General features: G+C 44.9%; 1 protein-coding gene across 3 annotated transcripts in view; it reads right to left on the reverse strand.

Annotated features, from left to right (window-relative positions):
• The window catches only part of ASB4 (ankyrin repeat and SOCS box containing 4), a 79,072-nt gene that overhangs the window by 31,603 nt on the left and 28,243 nt on the right, over positions 1–19,226 (reverse strand). Inside the window, exons 4-5 of one of the 3 annotated variants that reach the window (XM_074984706.1) lie at positions 11,637–11,750; positions 5,421–5,815 (exon numbers count right to left, since the gene is read on the reverse strand). In XM_074984706.1, the coding sequence (XP_074840807.1) occupies positions 5,627–5,815; positions 11,637–11,750 (303 nt within the window). In that variant the 3' untranslated portion in view covers positions 5,421–5,626. Of the gene's footprint in view, positions 1–5,420; positions 5,816–11,636; positions 11,751–19,226 lie in introns of those variants that run through there. The other 2 variants (XM_074984708.1, XM_074984707.1) reach the window with 2 other exon arrangements.

Raw genomic sequence — 19,226 nt, forward strand, 5'->3', positions numbered from 1 at the left:
TGTGTCACTGGGTCATTACAGGTTCAGTGATAATCAAGGTTGATAGTAACGATGTGGAGACAATGCTGGATCCTGATGTGCCTTCTGAATCAAAGAGAGATTACGTTGTGTTTAGTATAGTTTGTGTTAAGTGTATTATTAGTGACTTGGGTGTATGCCATGGGCTGCCCACAGTGATGTGTTATGTCGTTAGATAACCTACGGTACAGAAATCTTCAACTGTACATATCTAAGTGCTTCAGGAAACCAATCACTCTGCAGTACTGTACTAGTACTGGATTGATGAGTACCTTTATATTATTTCATAGAATACAATAACATGAATAAAATAAGTCTTTGAATATTGGTATTCCACTGATAACGTATAACTTTCAATTAACCAGAATAACCGATTAACGGGTGCCTCCCCTCTCTCCCCCCATTCTCCCAACATATGGGATAACAGAGCTTTTATGGTAACTTCTAAACCCCACTGGACTGCATTCTGGAAACCACAGCACTCCCTCCCCAGATCCCGGCGCCCAGCTCCTCCTCCACAGAGTGAGGCCAGGAATGGAGACCTGAGCTGGGGAATGGACCACAGATCCTGGACTCAGCAGGCCAGCTGGCAGTCCCAGATCTTGTGGGGCCAGTGGCCGCCTCAGATTCTGTCCCCTGCAGGGTGGGGCAGTAGCCCTAGATTCTATGGGGCTGGCTGCAGGCCCAGGTGCAAGGACAGTCAGCCCTGTTCCCCCTACCCACTCCCTCAGATCCACGCATGAGCAGCAGTACAGTGCTGTCACAGTGTTTCAAAGGAGCTCCCGGCCCCGTTGAAATGCCAGGCCTGGGGCAACTGCCCCCATTGCCACCACATTGGCAGGCTTGGGGACGGGTGGAAGGACAGAGGGGTGGACCCAGACCACGTGGGGTTGGGTGATGACTCTGGACCTTGTGGCACCAAGCAGCAGCACTGACCCCAGATTTTGCAGGGCTGAGCAGCAGACCAGGACCCAGACCCCAGACTCCCTGGGGCTGGCCTACAACCCTGGAGTCTGAGGGGCCAGCTGGTAGCCCAAGCACCTCACTCTTCTACACTAAGTAAATAGTGAGCCAATTGCAGGTTCTCACCATGAGTCTCTCTTGGCGGTTTCCATTAAGCATGTGGGAGGAGAGAAGGAGACAGCAGGAAGAAATGCTGAATTTCTCAAGTTAACAAATAACAAGGTTCATTTACTCTTTGTCTCCGTTAAAACAAAAAACACAATCCGAGCGTATCAATCAGCTATCCAGGGATACTGATGTTCTTCAGTGTTGTTAGCAGCTTGCAGATTCCTATCATTATAATCAGCCTGATCCCGCTGTGCTCCCTGTCAGATCCCACAATGGCTACAATCTGGCACCTGCTTGGTAGAAAGCTTCTAAGTGAGGCTGGGTGCCCACAGAATGAAAAACACAAGCGTGAGCGCTGCAAAGGGGGTGGATAGGAGGGAATTCAAGAACAGTGATGACAGCCTTTTTAGTTCCCTCACAGCAAGGGCGTCCTAACTGTGACAGGTTACAAAAAACCCTATTGTTCTCCCTTACACCTCCCTCTCCAGATGCAGAATCCCAATTCCTTAACCAACATAGTTCAAATAAAATTAGTGATTGTCTTCTGTCTTCTACAGACTACGAAGTCTCATGCAGCCATCAGATTTATAAACATTATTCATTTATATGATAGCATCTTCTCTTGCCCTGCTCAACCTGCAGATACTTTCTCGGATTTCCATTTGACACAGATACGTTACTTATAAATTATATTATTTTTAGGCCACCTGACCTTTTCCAGGTTTCTTGCCAGCTCCTCTGTTCAAATCTCAGCTGATTGCTTCAAGCTGGGATTACATCAAGTGGATTATTTTGATGCTAAATAAACAGAATGCCCTGCTGGCAAACCTGCAAATCTTGTCAACTCTACCAAATTGGTACCACTGAAATTGATGTAGCAGCATGGATTTAGGGGGTCTAGTGAAGACATAAGTTGATGGGAGAGCACTTTCCCTCTGATTTAGTTCCTCTACTTCAACAAAATGCAGAAGCTATGTTGACAGGAAAGCATCTCCCATTGACGTAGCACAGTATAGACACAACTTTAAGTCAATGTAAGCTATATCGACTTAAGTTAAATTATTTATGTAACTTAACTAATATCACTTTCATTGACTTGGTGCCCTTGTGCACACTAGGCCCTAGTGCCACATCTAGGAAAACGTTAATACGGTTCAGCTTCACTGAGACCTTTCAGGAATCCTTGCTTAGTTTGAGCCAGTAGGGGACCCTGTAAACAACACTGACTACGCTACATACCATAGAAGATGCATAGGGGGCATGTGATGTCACATGCTTCCCTAGATGGTTCACATACCCGCATAGATTTTAATTGCTGAAGCTGGGTGCTCTTATTCAGTTCTCCCTCTGCCCCATGGGTCACCTCTGCTATATACCCCCTTTTGTTCTCAAGGGAAATGTTTTATTTTTAATGGTCTGTGTTGTTCTTCTTTAAAAGCAACTGCCTGAACCAGACAGTGTTTAATGACAAGCGGAGTTACTGGCTAGCTAAATGTAAACAGACCAGTGCACTCATGTTCTCTCCTAGCCTGGTGCATATGCCCCAATTTAATTCACAGCAAGATGAATCAAAAGGCAATCAGGTAAGCCTAATGACTAGAGCGCTGGACCAGCATTAAGCCTGGGTTATAGTCCCAAGACTCCCAGCTCTGTCAGTGACCTGCTGGGTTACTTTGAACCCTGCCCCATGCCTCCATTTCCCAAACTGCAAAATGGGGATAAATGACGCTGATCTTTTTTTGTAAAACACTTTGGCTGCAGCCACACTTGGCCAAAATTTCGAAATGGCCGTGCTAATGACGAAACTGGAGAATGCTAATGAGGCGCTGAAATGAATATTCAGTGCCTTATTCGCATGCTGCCGGCTGCAGCTCTTTGAAAGTGCCGCGTTTTGATCGCACGCAGCTCATCTACATGGGACCCTTTTCAAAACGACCCCGTAAACATTGAAATCCTCTTATTCCTATCAAGTGATAGGCCATTAGCGTGGCCGTTTCAAAATTTTGGCCAAGTGTGGCCACAGCCTAAGTGCTGCTATTTCCATTTTACAGACAAGTAAAGTAAGGCAGAGAAATGAATCAGACTGGCTTTTCTCCTGTGTCTGCAAAACACCTTGCATACACTGAGCTATATCACAAAGAAATCAGCAACCACCACACAAGAATCACTTCACTTTCACAAAACAAGGCATCAAATTCAGGGCTGCAGTCCTGTTCCAGGAGTTTCCTACTTCCAGTCCTGTTCTGAGCCCACTTCCCTCTGAGCCCTGTCCCCTTTCCTGAATCCAAAGTAATTAGTAGGAACCTGATAGACTGAAGCACACACAATGGGTAAAGAAGTACTTGCAGATCAGGTTACAACTTTCATACTGTAACATACATTCTGGCTACGTCTACACCAGCATTCCTCTTTCGAAAGAGGCATGCAAATGAGGGAAATCAGAAATGCATATGAAGTGCAGATTTACATATCTGGCACCTCATTTGCATATCCTTTCGAAAGAAAAATAATAAACAGGAAGAAGGGCTCTTTTGAAGATGGGGATTACTTTCGAAAGAGCCACGGCTCCACTGCTTTTCTTCTTTCGAAAGAAGCTCTTTTGAAAGAAGACTATGCAAATGAGGTGCCGTATATGTAAATGTGTGCCTCATTTGCATTTCTGACTTCCCTCTTTTGAAAGAGGAATGCTAATGTAGACTTAGCCTCTGTGGACTTCTGTGTGCCTTGCACGCTCTGCCATCATTCTGAGAGATGCAGTTCCATCCACAACAGCTTCCTGAGGAGAATGACGCAGCATCTAACTCCCTGCCCCCCAACCCCCCATCCTTTATGTACCCACTAGACAGTGGTTTTTGTGATTAATTTAACACACTGCAGCTACTTGATTTATTTCCGTCTCACAACAGCCTGGTGGCGGGGGGGTTGTTGCTCCCTTTATTCAGGTGAAGAAACTGAAGCATGGGGCAATAAGTGACAAGCCCAGGATTAGATAAAACCTCACTAGCAGAGGTATGAATGGAAATGGAGGCTTCTCACCTGTCAGAACATCCCACTCTCTGACTGAAATTCAACTCCTATTGCTGAGGACAAATAAGAAGGAGCCAGGCCTACTGTAGTCATTCTGCTTCGCTTTTCAGGCTAGAGCTTCTAAGTTCTTGTTAGTGCACAGCAGGCTGTGGAAAGCTGTTGCTCTGCAACAGCTGCAATGGGGAGATACACAGGAGTGCATCTGAAGTGCCAGGTATACTAGTCAGAGCCAGCCCAGTAGGCTTTGGGTGGTGCCCGAAGTGGCACAATGACAGTGGGGCCCAGCTGATTGGTAGTAGATGCTATAATCAATTAGAGCACAGGGCCCCAGGCAAGCATCGTGCCCTAAGGCTGAGTCTGATAGCAGTGTGCATGGGGGTAATTAAACAGTTAAACACCCACAGCTGGCCCATGACAGCTGACTCAAGCTTGTAGGGGTGTGCAGCTGAGGTGCAGACATTAGATATAAGGAGATGCATAGAGCTGGAAGAGACCTCAGGAGGTTATTGAATCCAATTCCCTGCCTTGCTGCCAGGACCAAGCACTATCCCCCACTTTTTTCTTTTACATTTATTTGCCTGAGGTCCTTAAATAGCCCCCACCCCCAAGAATTGAGCCCACAACTCAAGGTTTAGCAAGCCAACACGTGAACCAGTGAGAAATCCTGGGGCTCTAGTATTGCTTGGGGATTTCCTGAGTTCCAGCCCAAGTCAGAATATCTACACTGAAATAAATCAGCCACAGCCCTGTGAGCCCAAATCAGCTGCCATAGGCCAGCAGTGTACCTATACCCTATGTAGCACTAAACCTCAGGGCCGCATATGGCTGCTCTCTTGCACTGTTCTCTGAGATCACATGGGCTTATGCATGATTCTCATTGTGCTGAAAAGACACTTTGCTGTGCATTTCCCTCATAGGCCTTGCTGGTACCAGTAGGCAGGATACATCATCCCTCTCATTACCTCACAATGAGGTTCCCAGGGCCCCAGACCTACTCTTCATTTTTACCAGGTACTCTTCTTCTGTACCATGTAGGATCCCACCTTATGTGGACAAACAATAGCCATGACTGGTAAAAAATCTACAGTACCCTCAGCTCAGCAGTTTCCTCTCTAGGACCTGAGCTCATAAGCCATGGGCCACCCTGAAACAAAAACCTTCTGAGGTTATCATATGATGCAACTCAGCAATCCTGGTGAGTGCTTAAGCCTTGTGTACATTTAATGAATGATGTGCATTACATGCACCCATAGGAATTTAGTGTTGGGTATCTGGAAGAACACTCAGAAATATTAAGACCGTGGAATAGTTACCGTGGAAGATTTAATAGTAGATTGAACAAAAGGTCAGTATACATAATGGAGAGAGCAGCCTTGGTTATTTAAGAAAGAATTTTGCCAAGAACTCCAACTTGCCCTGGTGGAAACTGCTTGATGGTAATTCCCTCCACATGTGTGTGGACACAGAGATTTCAGGTGTTGTCAAATCACCCAGTCATCTCTGATAAGGCTTAATAAATTATTCCTTCTGGTTCTAACAGCAAGTACTTCTTCAGTGGAGGCGGAATGCAAAGCAAAGGGACTCCTTTGTGGCACCTTTTGTGCAATATTCGTCTAATAGCACATCTCGATAAATGCAGGAGCGACCGTGGTGAATTACTGCACACGGTGAAGAGAGAGTCGTAGAAATCTCTGTGCCTCTGCAAAGACAAAACAAAATGTGTTTTTCAGTAATACTGTTGCTCTCATACAATGGGAAAAATCTGGAGAAAACATTTATAGTCATCTCCTGGTGCAGGGATGCAATATGCAGCAATGAAGGGTTCATTCTCCAGAACAGTGATGTTGAGGGGGATGATTCCAGCTTGTGCAGATATATCCAAACTAGCTTTAATATAGCTCAAATGCTGATGACAATGAAGCCGCTGTAGCACAGGCTTTACCATGAACCAGCTATTACAATAATTAATCTGGGCTCTACAGGGCTTTGTACAGCATATGCTGATGTAGCCCACACACCTAGGTGTGGTTAACTGTCTCATGTAGTTGTACCCGGACCATGTCACAGTGAAAGAATAAATGTCCTCTACAGCCTAAGCTGAGTAGGAGCTGGCCTTTAGCTTGAGCTGTAGCACTGCCTGCATACTGCTCCCAAAGTCCTAGGTTCAAGCCTGAATGTGGGTGATTATGTTGTATCCCACGCAATGGTTTAGTGAGTTCTAGTATCCAAATTGATTCAATTAAAGCTAGCTTACATTGGCTATGTCAACACTATCCCAAAACCTCAAAATTGCCATTTTGAAGTTTACTAATGAAGCGCTGAAATACGTATTCAGCACCTCATTAGAATGCCAGTGGCTGCACCACTTCGAAGTTGCCGTGGCTTGTCCAGACAGGGCTCCTTTTCAAAAGGACCCCGGCAACTTCAAAATCCCCTTATTCCTAACAGCAGATAGGAATAAGGGAATTTTGAAGTTGCCGGGGTCCTTTTGAAAAGGAGCCCTGTGAGCCGCAGCAATTTCAAAGTGCCGCAGCTGCCGGCATTCTAATGAGGCACTGAATATGTATTTCAGAGCTTCATTAGTAAACTTAGAAATGGCCATTTGCATGGCCATCTCAAAGTTTTGAGCTAGTGTAGACACGGCCGTTATGTCTACTGCTACTACTCACACCTCATGATTGCAGAGCAGGCATAAACTATGTGAGACCTCTACATCTGCTCAGACTCTCAGGGTTGCCTGTGCTTAAGAGTAGCTGGAACTGCCTCTGGGTGGGTGTGTGTCATATACCACACATGGCCTGACTAAAATCCCAAATGCGTTCATCATAAGGTTCTTTAATGTACTGCTGGGTATGGCTGTAATAAGGTTAGCTTTCAATAACTTTAAATAGCTTTATTTTTTTATCTTTCTGTTAAATTCTCGTCACGTCAGTTTACTTTTATCACAATGTTTTAAAGTGCTCCAAGACTGCTTTTAGCTTGAAATAAAGTATTGCATACCCCGTGCACCTAGTGTCAGTACAGCATAATACGTTTTTGCATTTTATTACATCTCCCCCTTCAAGATCTTCTCTCATGCCACTTATAATATTTACACTAACTTGGAAGTTCAATCCATGGCAGCCTGTTTATTGTCTTTAACTCATGCTGGTTTTCTAATTACATGACTCAAACATGTAGCAGCTTGGTCATCTGGCTGTCCATTAGTTGCAAACTGTTTCGAGTCTTCCAGTTGTGTATCTGCCACTCACAGAATTTGCTCTATTAATTGTTCTTTTTAAGGAACAAATTGTAGATGTCGACACTTTTGGTTGAATGCTCCAGCACTGAGCTCAGTTGCATAAGAATCAGGTGTTGAACATAGGCACTGGCTTACTCCTTTCTGCACTTCTCCCTAGGCTGGGGGAGGGGCCTTAGCACTGGGAGGACATAGGCCCACCTGCTTCCTAGCATCCAAATAGTACTCCTTTCTGCAGGGATGCTCAACCCCCACTCAGCCCTAAGTCCCATCCACCCTCCACTCCTTCCTGCAGACTTCCACATCACCTCTTCCACCCAGGTCTGCCTCTAGAGTGAGGGTGCTGAGAACCATTGAGCTAAGGCTTATGCCCTCTAGAGAATGGAAACCATTTCAAGCCAGGGGGTGCTGCCGCCCCCCTCACACCCCTGGTTCCAGCACCTGTGCTACCTCTTTCAAGCTGAAGGACAGCTGATTTCAGTGAGTGGAAGGTGCTGGGAAGGAGAAGGAGTTGATCAGCAGAGCTGCCAGTGGGTGAGACCATCGGGGGGGCGGGGGGGGGGGGGGGGTCAGGAGCTGGAGGCCTGGGAGTGCTAAGCTCATGTTAAATTTTCTCCATGGGTGCTTTAGGCCTGGAGCACATAGAGGGCTGGCCTACAATGGGGACTTTTTTTTTCTGAAAACGTCCTCTTTTTCTGAAAAAAACCCCAAAGCGTTCACGCAGCCAAGCAGGGCCATTTGAGATCAGAGGGCCTTTACCTTGAAATAATTCCTCCAGCTCTGCAAACCACTTTTGCTGACACCACCCTCTACCCCTCTTCAAGGTGGAAAAGGAGTGTGAATGAACAAAGCACTGTTATTATCGGCTCATGCGAAGGCTCCTTTTGCAGTGCTGTGGTTGTGAGCTGTGGCTGTAAATGCAACCACTCCCTTTCGCTCAGCTGTGGCTGTGGGAATGTGATTTTCCAACATTACTTATTTCAACATTAGAATGTCGAAACAAGCATAATCAAAAGAAACCTGCAGTGGAGACATAGCCTGAGCCAGCACCTCTGGTACTGAATTCTTTTTCTTTTTGACAGATGGAGCTGGTGAACTGACCCATGCAGTTCAGAATACCCTGGCCCATCCCTAAGGGCATGGGCCAACCCTGCTAGTGCCCCTGGCATGGGGCCTGGAACAACCCCCTGCCACTAGCTCTGCCCCAAGCCTTTCCTCTGCTTCATCCCCTCCTAGTCCCTTGCCTGGAGCCTGCTCCCCAAGCCACATGAGCCAGGGGATTATCAAAGGGCCTGGTGAGGGGTGGCACCCAGGGTGGCCTCCCCACACTCACCTTGGGGGCAAGACCTGGAACGACTTGGCAGCTTCCTTTGCTCTGCCCCGCTGCCCATCTCCCAGCCCGCTGTGCTCTGCTTCATCATGGCAGTGGGAAGCAGTGCATGCTGGGACCAGGGCCAGGCTGCTCTGCTTGCCGCTACCATGGTGAAGCAGAGCAGAGCGGGCTGGGAGACAAGTGGCAGGGTAGAGTGAAGCAGAGCAAGCTGCTAGGTAGCTTCAGCTCCCACCTCCAGGGGGAGGGCATGGGGGGGCTGACCTTGCTGCTGCCCCATGGCAGGGCCCCCAGGTAATCCTCTGGGCCTCCATGAAAAACAGTCCCCAGGTAGTGATGTCATCTGGATGGTCATGAATATGTAACTAGTCTCTTCTAGGGTGTCTCCAGTAAAGGTGTTTGTCTATAATATAGTTGAGGCGCTGACACTGGGTCCCCAAAGTGTGGGGCCTGAGGTAGCCACCCCAAACCATCCTATGGAAGGGACAGCTCTGAGAATACCTCAGGGCTAGTGAGAGCTACGTCAGGCGACTTCAGCCCTGGGTGGGAAGGAAGGTGACTGTAAAACCCTTCTGAGCTAACTGTGACATCAACTTCTGGGTCAATTTTAAAACTCAATAGGCTTTCCATGAATATTCAGATTCACTCTCCTGGCAGGCTCTGTGTCTTCACATATGATAGATCCCAGAAACAATCACTCTTGCTTGTCTGTAATAAAATTCAACTCCGTGTCTGGTGAGGCAAATAGCTGCAAAATGTCCATCCTTCTTACATTTAATATACCATCTGTCTCTGGCTGGACATGCATCATCTCTTAGAATATGACTTTTTCTACATCTTATGCATGTAGGCTGGATTTTGCCCCTCATAGCCTGAGTTTTCTCTCTCTCTTTTTCCCCAGGGTCTGATAGTAATGACTTTTAGCACTCCTGCTGCATCTGTTCACAGCTTCCAATCTAGTCTTATTTGTAAAGTTCAGTAACCCTCCCTATTGCTGTTTCACAGTTCATACTGCTGTGCTATTTGAACAGCTGTAGCTAGAGTTAGATCTCTTTGACTGTCGCATCTGCAAAAGACTGCCTCAGGTATTTTCATATTTAGCTTTCCCAAAATTAGTTTTAAGCTAATGCATTCATAGTTCCAATTAAACATTCAACATTTTCCCCTGGTTATTGAATTTTTTTGTGAAAACATGCTCCTTCATACACTATATTTCTGTGATATATAAAGTACAAATCAAATACAGCCAGAACTCTTTCATAGCAGTCTTTGTGACTGTCATCACTAAAATAAAAGGATTTAAAGGTATGTTCCGTTTTCTTCCCCGTAGTATAAATTAAAGCAGATATTTGTGTACCATCCATTTCCTGGTATAGTTTGGTAGCAATGTGCAATCTTGCAGAATACTGTTTCCAGTCTGTCTGTTCTGGAAGTTTGTCAAAACTGAAGTTCTCCTGGGCGTTGAAGAATGCCATGTTGTTGAGATCCTGCAGCCTTTGTCCCCTCAGTTTTCAATCTTTGTTCCCCTTTTCCCTTTGTTCCTGTTCGTAATCCCACTACTCACACCATGTCATGTACCATATGGACTGGCTAAACAGCTTGCTTAGCTATGCTTTCATCAAAACATATCTTACTGCACTACCAGGTATGGCTAAGATCACCTTTAAATAAAGTCTTTTGTGCATGGTGTCACCCAGTTGCAGAATAATATAACACAGCTCCTCCTCTTACAATATTCATCCCATTTATACCAGTTTGACACTGATGTTCCCCCACTGAGTTCAGTGGAGTTATTCTTGATTTTAGAAGAGAATTGGGGTATGTCTATACTGCAATTTTTCTTCAAAACATCCTCAGCCATTTCTGTTTTCATCCAGCAGCCTTACTCATGGATGCCTGTACCAGTCATGAATTTCCTTTTGGAGCTACGACCAAATTGCCAGAAATACCATAACACAGCTTAGAACAATGCAGTGTCCCATAGCATTTTATCCCATTCACTGACGGTTGAAATCTAGTCACCGATGGCCCTGCAAATGGGTCAGCTATAGTCATAGGCCTTGCTCTCCTTGGCCACAAAGATTGCATTAACCTAGCAGCAGCAATGGCACTAAACCTTCTAAAGTGGAAACAGGTTCAGCTCTCCCCTTCCCTCCAGCCTAGACAATGGAGACAAATCAGTGCAAAAATCAACACATACTAATTTACAGGACCATAGAGCTCCCAGGCCCTAGAAAAACCGTGTCTGACTCTTACTCAGAATAGTTCCAAAAATGGAATTTCCGTCCCACAGTACATTTTGACATTTTGAACATAGTTTCTGTTCCAAATCCAAATGGCAAATGAAAATATTTTTAAAAAATTCTGAAGTGTTCTGACTCAGAAATGTCAAAATTGAAAATCTGTCATTTCAAGGTGACATGTTGATGCGTCAAATCATTTTGTTTAATTATTTTAACCTGAAAAATAGAAACATAGTGACATTTTAAGTCCAAATGGAACAAAACCTGTCATTCATTTTAAAAGTGCTGGGTTGAAATGGAAATGGGGCTTTATATATCTCACTGGAAAATTAATTTTGGGGGCTCAGAACTTGTATTTTCTGACAAAGAAAAAAATTATCTGTGAGAAAAATCATTTCTGTGGGAAAATTTTCCACATAAAAATATCCAATATCTGTATTTATCCTGCAGTGCGCTTCCTCTGATAACGGTTCAAAAATGAACTGTACCTTAAAATTCCAGTGTAGACCTAAATATTCCACATAGCTTTGAAATTCTCAATGCTGACGCATAAAACCAGTACTGCATTCTGTTTCCCCTTTCTATGTGCAAGCCAATTTAGAGCACATGTTCTGAACTCTTGCATTAGGCTTTCAAAAGCATCATCTGTAATTACCATCACTTTCCTGTGCCTGGCTGGAAATGTTAGGGAAGCTCATTAAAAGCTTACCTCAAAGACGTCATCAGGTATAGCTGCTCTCCACTTTGATGTGGACTTGACGCGTTCATATGAATTAATGACAACCTCAATGGCTTTTGGATGGGAATGACAGGCCTGCAACACCTGTGGCAGGGAAGCAGACATAATGGTTCTTTAAATATCAGTGGCTGTGTCTACACTAGTTTACTAATGAAGCACTGAAATACATATCCAGTGCCTCATTAGCGTGCGGGCAGCTTCGCCGCCGAAATTGATGCACCTCGCCACCGTGCGGCTCGTCCCAAAGGGGCTCCTTTTCGAAAGGACCCCACCTACTTCGAAGTCCCCTTATTCCCATCTGCTCATAGGAATACGGGGACTTTGAAGTAGGCGGGGTCCTTTCGAAAAGGAGGCCCATCGGGACGAGCCACGCAGCGGCGAGGCACATCAATTTCGAAGTGCTATGGCCGCCCGTATGCTAATGAGGCACTGAATATGTATTTCAGCACTTCATTAGTAAACTTCGAAATGGCCATTTGCATGGCCATTTCGAAGTCTGGGGCTAGTGTAGACACGGCCAGTGGCACCTACTAGCTGCGTGAAGAGATGGCCATTTACAACTGACTTGGACAAGGCAGACCAAAGGTGGGAGAGAAAAAAAAATGACTTGCTTACTCCCCAGACACACAGCAGATCATTGCCCCAGTCAGGAACAGAAAAGACTTCTCACAGCTTCTACCCCACTCTCTTATCCATTAGCCACATCTGGGTTCAAGTGACTTCATGAATGGAAGCAATCTTCTCCCTGCTTTCTGAGGGCTGTCAATCATGAATGTACTAACAATTCTCCCACGCTCCTTCCTTCACACAGGGCATAACTTTGATGAAAAGAGTTTCATACATGTCACGAGCAGAGAAACAGAGATTCATACATGTTTCAAGAATATGAACAAAAGTCCTGCCCCAAGTAACACTGTTGGAAGGAAAGGAGGAAGGAAGGAATCCTTGTGAACAGGTACTCACGCTTTTAAATCATGCAAGATCCTGAACACAGGTCTAACACTAATATGATTTGTTAATTGAGAGCGGACCAAATCCTGCCCTTGCTCACATTCATGCAATACCACTTTGCATTTATTGTGGACTTACCTTTCAGCAAACTCTTGCGCAGGCATTAATACTGTAAGTCTCAGAACACCATTATGAGATAAAGCATTTCAGGTGGCTAAATGATGGCCCAGAGACTTGATGCACCGTCACACAACTGGTCAGTGGCAGACAAAAATAAAATACAGGAGGCCAAACTCCCAGTCCTCTGCTATAAGTTCTAGGCAAGGGAAATTCTACTTGAGGGAAGGCCCAGTCTATACTATGAAAGCAATCTGGTCTTCACTTAGGGACCCCCTCAAACAGTGTGGGTACTAGTATAGACAGGTTCACACAGTATTCCACACTCAGTACAGAAAGCCCTCTCCGCATCTGGCGTAATAATATCTATATATCTCATCTTGATAAGTGCCCTGGATTTTGCAGACCTTCAGAAATTCTTTGGGGGCGGGGAGTAAAAACATAAGACTGGCCATTCCTGGGTCAGACCAAAGGTCCATCTAGCCCAGCATCCGGCCTGCCAACAGTTGGCCAATGCCAGGTGCTCCAGAGGGGGTGGACCAAAGACAATGATCAAGCAATTTGTCTCCTGCCGTCCATCTCCAGCCTCTGACAAATGGGCTAGGGACACCGTTCCTACTCCCTGGCTAATAGCCTTTTCGGACCTAACCTCCATGAATTTATCTAGTTCTTCTTTGAAATCTCTTATAGTCCTAGCCTTCACAGCCTTCTCTGGCAGGGACTTCCACAGGTTAACAGTGTGCTAAGTGCAAAAGAACTTTCTTTTATTATTTTTAAACCTGCTACTGATTAATTTCATTTTGTGTCCTCTCGTTCCTATATTATGGGAACAAGAAAATAACTTTTCTTTATTCACCCTCTCCACACTGCTCATGATTTTATATACTTCTATCATATCTCCCCACAGTCTCTTTTCTAAACTGAAAAGTCCCAATCTCTTTAACTTCTCCTCATATGGGACTCGTTCCAAACCCCTAATCATTTTAGTTGCCCTTTTCTGAACCTTTTCTAATGCCAAAACATCTTTTTTGAGGTGAGGAGACCACATCTGTATGCAGTATTCTAGATGTGGGCATACCATAGTTTTATAAAGGGGCAGTAAAATATTCTTTGTCTTATTCTCTATCCCTTTTTAAATAATTCCTAACATCCTGTTTGCTTTTTTGACTGCTGCTGCACACTGTGTGGATGTTTTCAGAGAACTATCCACAATAATCCCAAGATCGCTTTCCTGATTAGTTGTAGCTAAATTAGCCCCCATCGTATTGTATGTGTATTTGGGGTTATTTTTTCCAACGTGCATTACTTTACACTTACCTACATTAAATTTCATTTGCCATTTTATTGCCCATTCACTGAGTTGGTTGAGATCTTTCTGAAGTTCTTCACAGTCTGCTTTCATCTCGACTATTTTGAACAGTTTAGTGTCATCTGCAAACTTTACCACCTCACTACTTACCCCTTTCTCTAGATCATTTATGAACAAGTTGAATAGGATTGGTCCTGGGACTGACCCTTAGGGAACACCACTTGTTACCCTTCTCCATTCAGAAAATCTACCATTTATCTTGCACACAGTTTGATCTTGCTCCCGACTACCACGAAGTCAACCTTCCTTGGCTTTACCCATTTATCCTGTATGCTAAAGCGGGGCGGGGTAGTTCAGTGGTTTAAGCATCAACCTACAAAACCCACGGTTGTGAACTCCATGCTTGAGGGGGCAATTTAAGGATCTGGGGCAAATACATCTTTTTTAAGAAAAAAAAAAACCTGTCAGGGATGATGGTAAGTCCTGCTGTGAATACAGGGAACTGGACTTGATAACCTCCAAACATTCCTTCTTCCAGTTCTATGAGATAGGTATATCTGCATGTCGAATGAGGACTAAATCTCAAACATGATGATTCAGGGGTAAGTGATTTATCATAAATTCATGGGTTTCAAGGACAGAAGGGACTGGTAGATCACCCTGTCTAGCTTCCTTTATATATCACAAACTATTAATAGCATCTGGTTCCCCCTGTATTGAGCCCAATAATTTGGGTTAGTTAGCCTAAGACACAGGTGAGCAAATTGGGGAATGGGCCCCCTCAGGAGGGGGCATGAAATTTCCTAAGAGGGGCACAGCACAATTGGCTGCTGTGTCTCAGACACATCCATTTCATTAACCCTGTTGAAATATGTTACTTAGTATGTTTTTTAGTATGTGTATTCACATTTATATAATGCTTAATAAAGTTTTTGCATTATGCTGACTTATTTTCTTACAAGGGCTAAAAGGGTTTTTATATATATATGCATATGAACATAACCAAAATTTCTGTCAGTTTGGATTATGTTAGACAGGTTGGAGGGACCTGCTAATTTCAGGGATGAAAAGTGGGGCCCAATGTAAACAGCTTGCTCACCCCTGGACCTAGGCATGGTATACCTGAAATGAGAAAAATGGGTCAGATTAGAATCCTTAGATCTGAACCACCAGTTTTGGTTCCTGGTTAGCTCCAAAACCAAAAAGGGTTGATTTCTTGCATCTATTTCTGTTCACCTGAAGGAATGAGAAGGTGCAAATCTCACAAAAACAGCTGATCTTGCAAGATTTTTGTCATTTTGAATGACAGTATCACAAGAACAGGTCACAAGGTTTTTGGCACCAAGAAGTCCAGGCCCAATCTAGCCTTATTTGAACTCAAATCTGAACTTTGATTCTGGTCCCAAAGCTAATCCTGATCAAAATATCATCTCTTTACTCTAAGGATTTCTCTACAATGATAATGAAGCAACAAAGGCTGAAAGATACCATGTGCTAAGAGTGTTTGTTTGGAGGACAGTGTGCCAAGGTTATCATCCTGTTTCTTAATGTGCCTTGGATACCTAATCCCTTTAACACCCATTCAGGACAGGTCTACAATGGACCTGAAAAACTATGTTAGGGCTTCTCTACACTTGCCCCCAGCTTTGAAGGAGGCATGGTAGTCAGGGTGATGGGAGATTACTAATGAAGTGCTGCAGTGAATATGCAACACTTCATTAGGGTAATACTCCCCCACAGCAACTTTGAAGTGTCAAACTCGAAGTGCCAGCATGCATGTAGCTGCAGGCACTTCAAAGTGCCTGTACTACTTCGAAGTGCCTTTACTCCCCAAAATTTTAGGGTTTGAAGTTGGGGGCAAGCTTAGACCCAGCCTCTGATACGCAATTCCAGCTATTACAATTGCATAGCTGGAATTGATGTATCTAAGATTGATTTATCAGGCTGTCCATGCAGAGGGAGGTGCCGTCCACCTCCCTTCCTCTTCACTAGAATGATGAATACCAGGCCTAATTGTTGAGTCCAGAAGGTTCGATTTAGCGCATCCCTCCTTGGCACACTAAATTGAACCCTGGAAGATTGCCCCTAACCAAGTCAATCTTCCAGTAAATATAGACATACCTAAAGCCTTAACAAAGGGGCAGATCTACTCAGGAAGGCCAGGACTTGAAAAACCTGCTTCTAAGCACCCAAAGGAGCTAATAATCAGGACCAGCAAACAGGACAGTTTTGTGAGGGAGTTTAGATTGCAAGTTTGAAGGGGGCTAGATACACTCAACATTCTTTAAGCCAAAGCCACCCAATATAAAAATGAATCAGGAGAGGAACATATTCTAGATGTGAAAAGAGAATGCAGGCAGAAGCCCAGCAGCAGAGTGGGGGCTATCCTGTTTATTGCGTCCAGTGCAGCATATCTGCATTTGGTGCAAATTGCTCCTGGCCCTCAAAGACCACGTATAGGCTTTGGAAACCAGGATGGCTGAACTTGAGGAGCTAAGGGAGGCCGAGAGGTACATAGATAAGACTTTCTGGGATACAGTCAAATGGTCCAACCCCTCCCCCCATCAGCCTCAGAACTGTAGGGGAGGGTGAAAGTCTCAGGGAAGGAGAACATTCAACTAGAGTAGAAGAAAATGATCCCATAGCTGGGACTCTTCTTCCAGGTGATGATGTGGTATCCTCTTGCACTAAGGATACCTCTCTGAGGGAGGAAACTCCAGTTATTAGGAAAAGACACGTTAATAATAGGGATTTGATCATTATAAATATAGACAGCTGGGTTTGCAATGACTGGGAGAAATGCAGGGTGATTTGCCTGCCTGGGAATCTCTTGAAACATGTAGACATATGTGTCATACTTGGGAGGAGCTGTAATTGTGGTAAATGTAGGTACTGCATTGGGAAGGCTAGGAGAGAGGTCCTGGAGGCCAAATTTAGGCTGCTAAGTAAGAGATTGAAATCCAGGACCTGCATGGTAACATTCCCTGAAATAGTTCCAGTTCCGTGTAGAGGGTCAATAGAGAGGCAGAACTTCAGGGTGTCAGTGTGTGAATGGTGTAGGGAGGAGGGATTTAGCTTTGTTAGGGACTAGGAAATCTTTTGGGAACGATGGAGGCTACACAGGCAGGATGGAATCCACCTAAACCAAAATGGAACCAGACAGCCTGCCCTTAAACTTAAAAAGGTCATAGAGCAGTTTTTAAACTAAGCTCTGGGGAAAAGCCGACAGGTGCATAGAAACACATGGATTAGACAGAGACATCACTTAAGGGAGGATCTATTAATAGAGATTCTCTATGGCCTACTAAGGAGGAGACGATGGAAAATGATAAACAGAGGTAAGATCTGATGAGAAACAGTGGAATGAAAAATGGTCCTATTCAATTACATTAAGTAATAGCAGACAGCTAAAAAGTGGCACGTTTTTAAAATGCATATATACAAATGCTAGAAGTCTAAATAATAAGATGGGTGAACCTGAGTGCCTCGTATTAAATGAGACATTTGATAAAATGGGCATCACAGATACTTTGTGGAATGAGGATGATTAATAGGACACAGTAAAAACAGGGTGGGCAAAATACAGACTGCAGGCCATGCCCTTCCACCAAGCCCCCAGACCCAGGCCACAGCCAAGCAGGTGTCTCAGACAGGCTCCCTTCCTGCCCTTTCCCTGCACGCTGCTCAGAGTGGCTGTCTGGGGACCGTGTGCTTTCCCCAGCTGTGAGCCTGGGAAAAGGTTTTATGCGCTGCCCTTGCCTCCAGCACAGTCTTGCAGCTGGCCAATGGGAGTTCAGAGATTGTGCTGGGTCAGGGGCAGCACGCATAGCTTCTCCCCTCCCCTGGCTTGTAGCACTCAGAGAAGCACTTGACCCCCACACCCGGACATTGTGAGCAATGTATGGGGGTGCGGCAGGCATGGAGCTTGCCTGTGGGACCTTCTGGGCTGTTGTCTGGGAGCTGCCTCGGCTAGCACCTCCTGGACAGAGCCAGTACCTTGCATGCCCCCCGCTGTAACCCTTTGTCCCCCTCTTACACGTCTGTCCCGGGTCCCAACCCTCACCCTCTACACCATGGTTCCTATACCCAGACCCCCTCCCAGAACTCACACCAATCTCCTGCCCCAAATCACAAGCCAACCCCTCCAGTCCCTCCTGCACCCCTGCTCCAGGTCACAACCCCCTCTCAGACCCTGCACCCCCTCTTGAATCCCTCATCCAAGTCAGAATCCTCTCGTGCACCCTTTTGGACTTTGCACCCCAATCCCCTAGTCTAGGTCACAACCCTCTTTTTCATCCAAACTCTTTCCCAGACACCTGTACCCCAATTCCCTAAGCTCCCTTTTGCACTCAGCCTCCATCCCAGACCCCACCTCCTCCACTGATGTCATGTAAGATCACAGCCTTTGACCACTTACCAAATTCTTGAAGTGGCCCCACATCAAAAATTATTGCCCACCCCTGGAAGGACAGAACAGTTTATGTTGGTGGGGCAGTGGCACGCTGCGTGAAAGAAAGTGTGGAACCAAATGAAATAAAAATCTTAAATAAACCAAACTATACTGTAGAATCTCTATGGATAGGAAGCCCATGCTCTAATAATAAAAATGTAGCATTAGGGATATATTATCAAACCCCTGGCCAAGATGCTAATAGTGACTGTGAAATGCTAAGGGACATCAGAGAGGCTATAACATTAAAAAACTCAGTAATAATGGGGGATTTCAACTGTCCCCAAATATACTAGGTAGTGTCACCTCAGGACAGGAGGCAGAGATAAAGTTTCTTGATAATTTACACAACTGCTTCTTGGAGCAGCTGGCTCTGGAACCCACAAGAGGGAAGGCAATACTTAATTTAGTGCTAAGCAGGGCACTGGATCTGATCCACAAAGTGAATGTAACTGGATCACTTAGAAATAGTTAACATAATATAATTCAATCTAGCATCACTGTTGTGGGGAAAACACAACAGATGTCCAATGCCATGGCATTTAATTTCAGAAAGGGGACCTCCACAAAAATGAGGAAGTTAGATAAACAGAAATTGAAGACACAGTGCCAAAAGTGAAATCCCTGCGAGCTCCATGGAAACTTTTCAAAGGCATGATAATAGAGGGTCAGTTTAATTGTATACACCAAATTTAAATACATAATAAAAGAATTTTAAAAAATGGCACCATGT

This window comes from Carettochelys insculpta, chromosome 2, assembly GCF_033958435.1.
Source record: "Carettochelys insculpta isolate YL-2023 chromosome 2, ASM3395843v1, whole genome shotgun sequence".
In the NCBI taxonomy this organism is placed as follows: Eukaryota; Metazoa; Chordata; order Testudines; family Carettochelyidae; genus Carettochelys; species Carettochelys insculpta.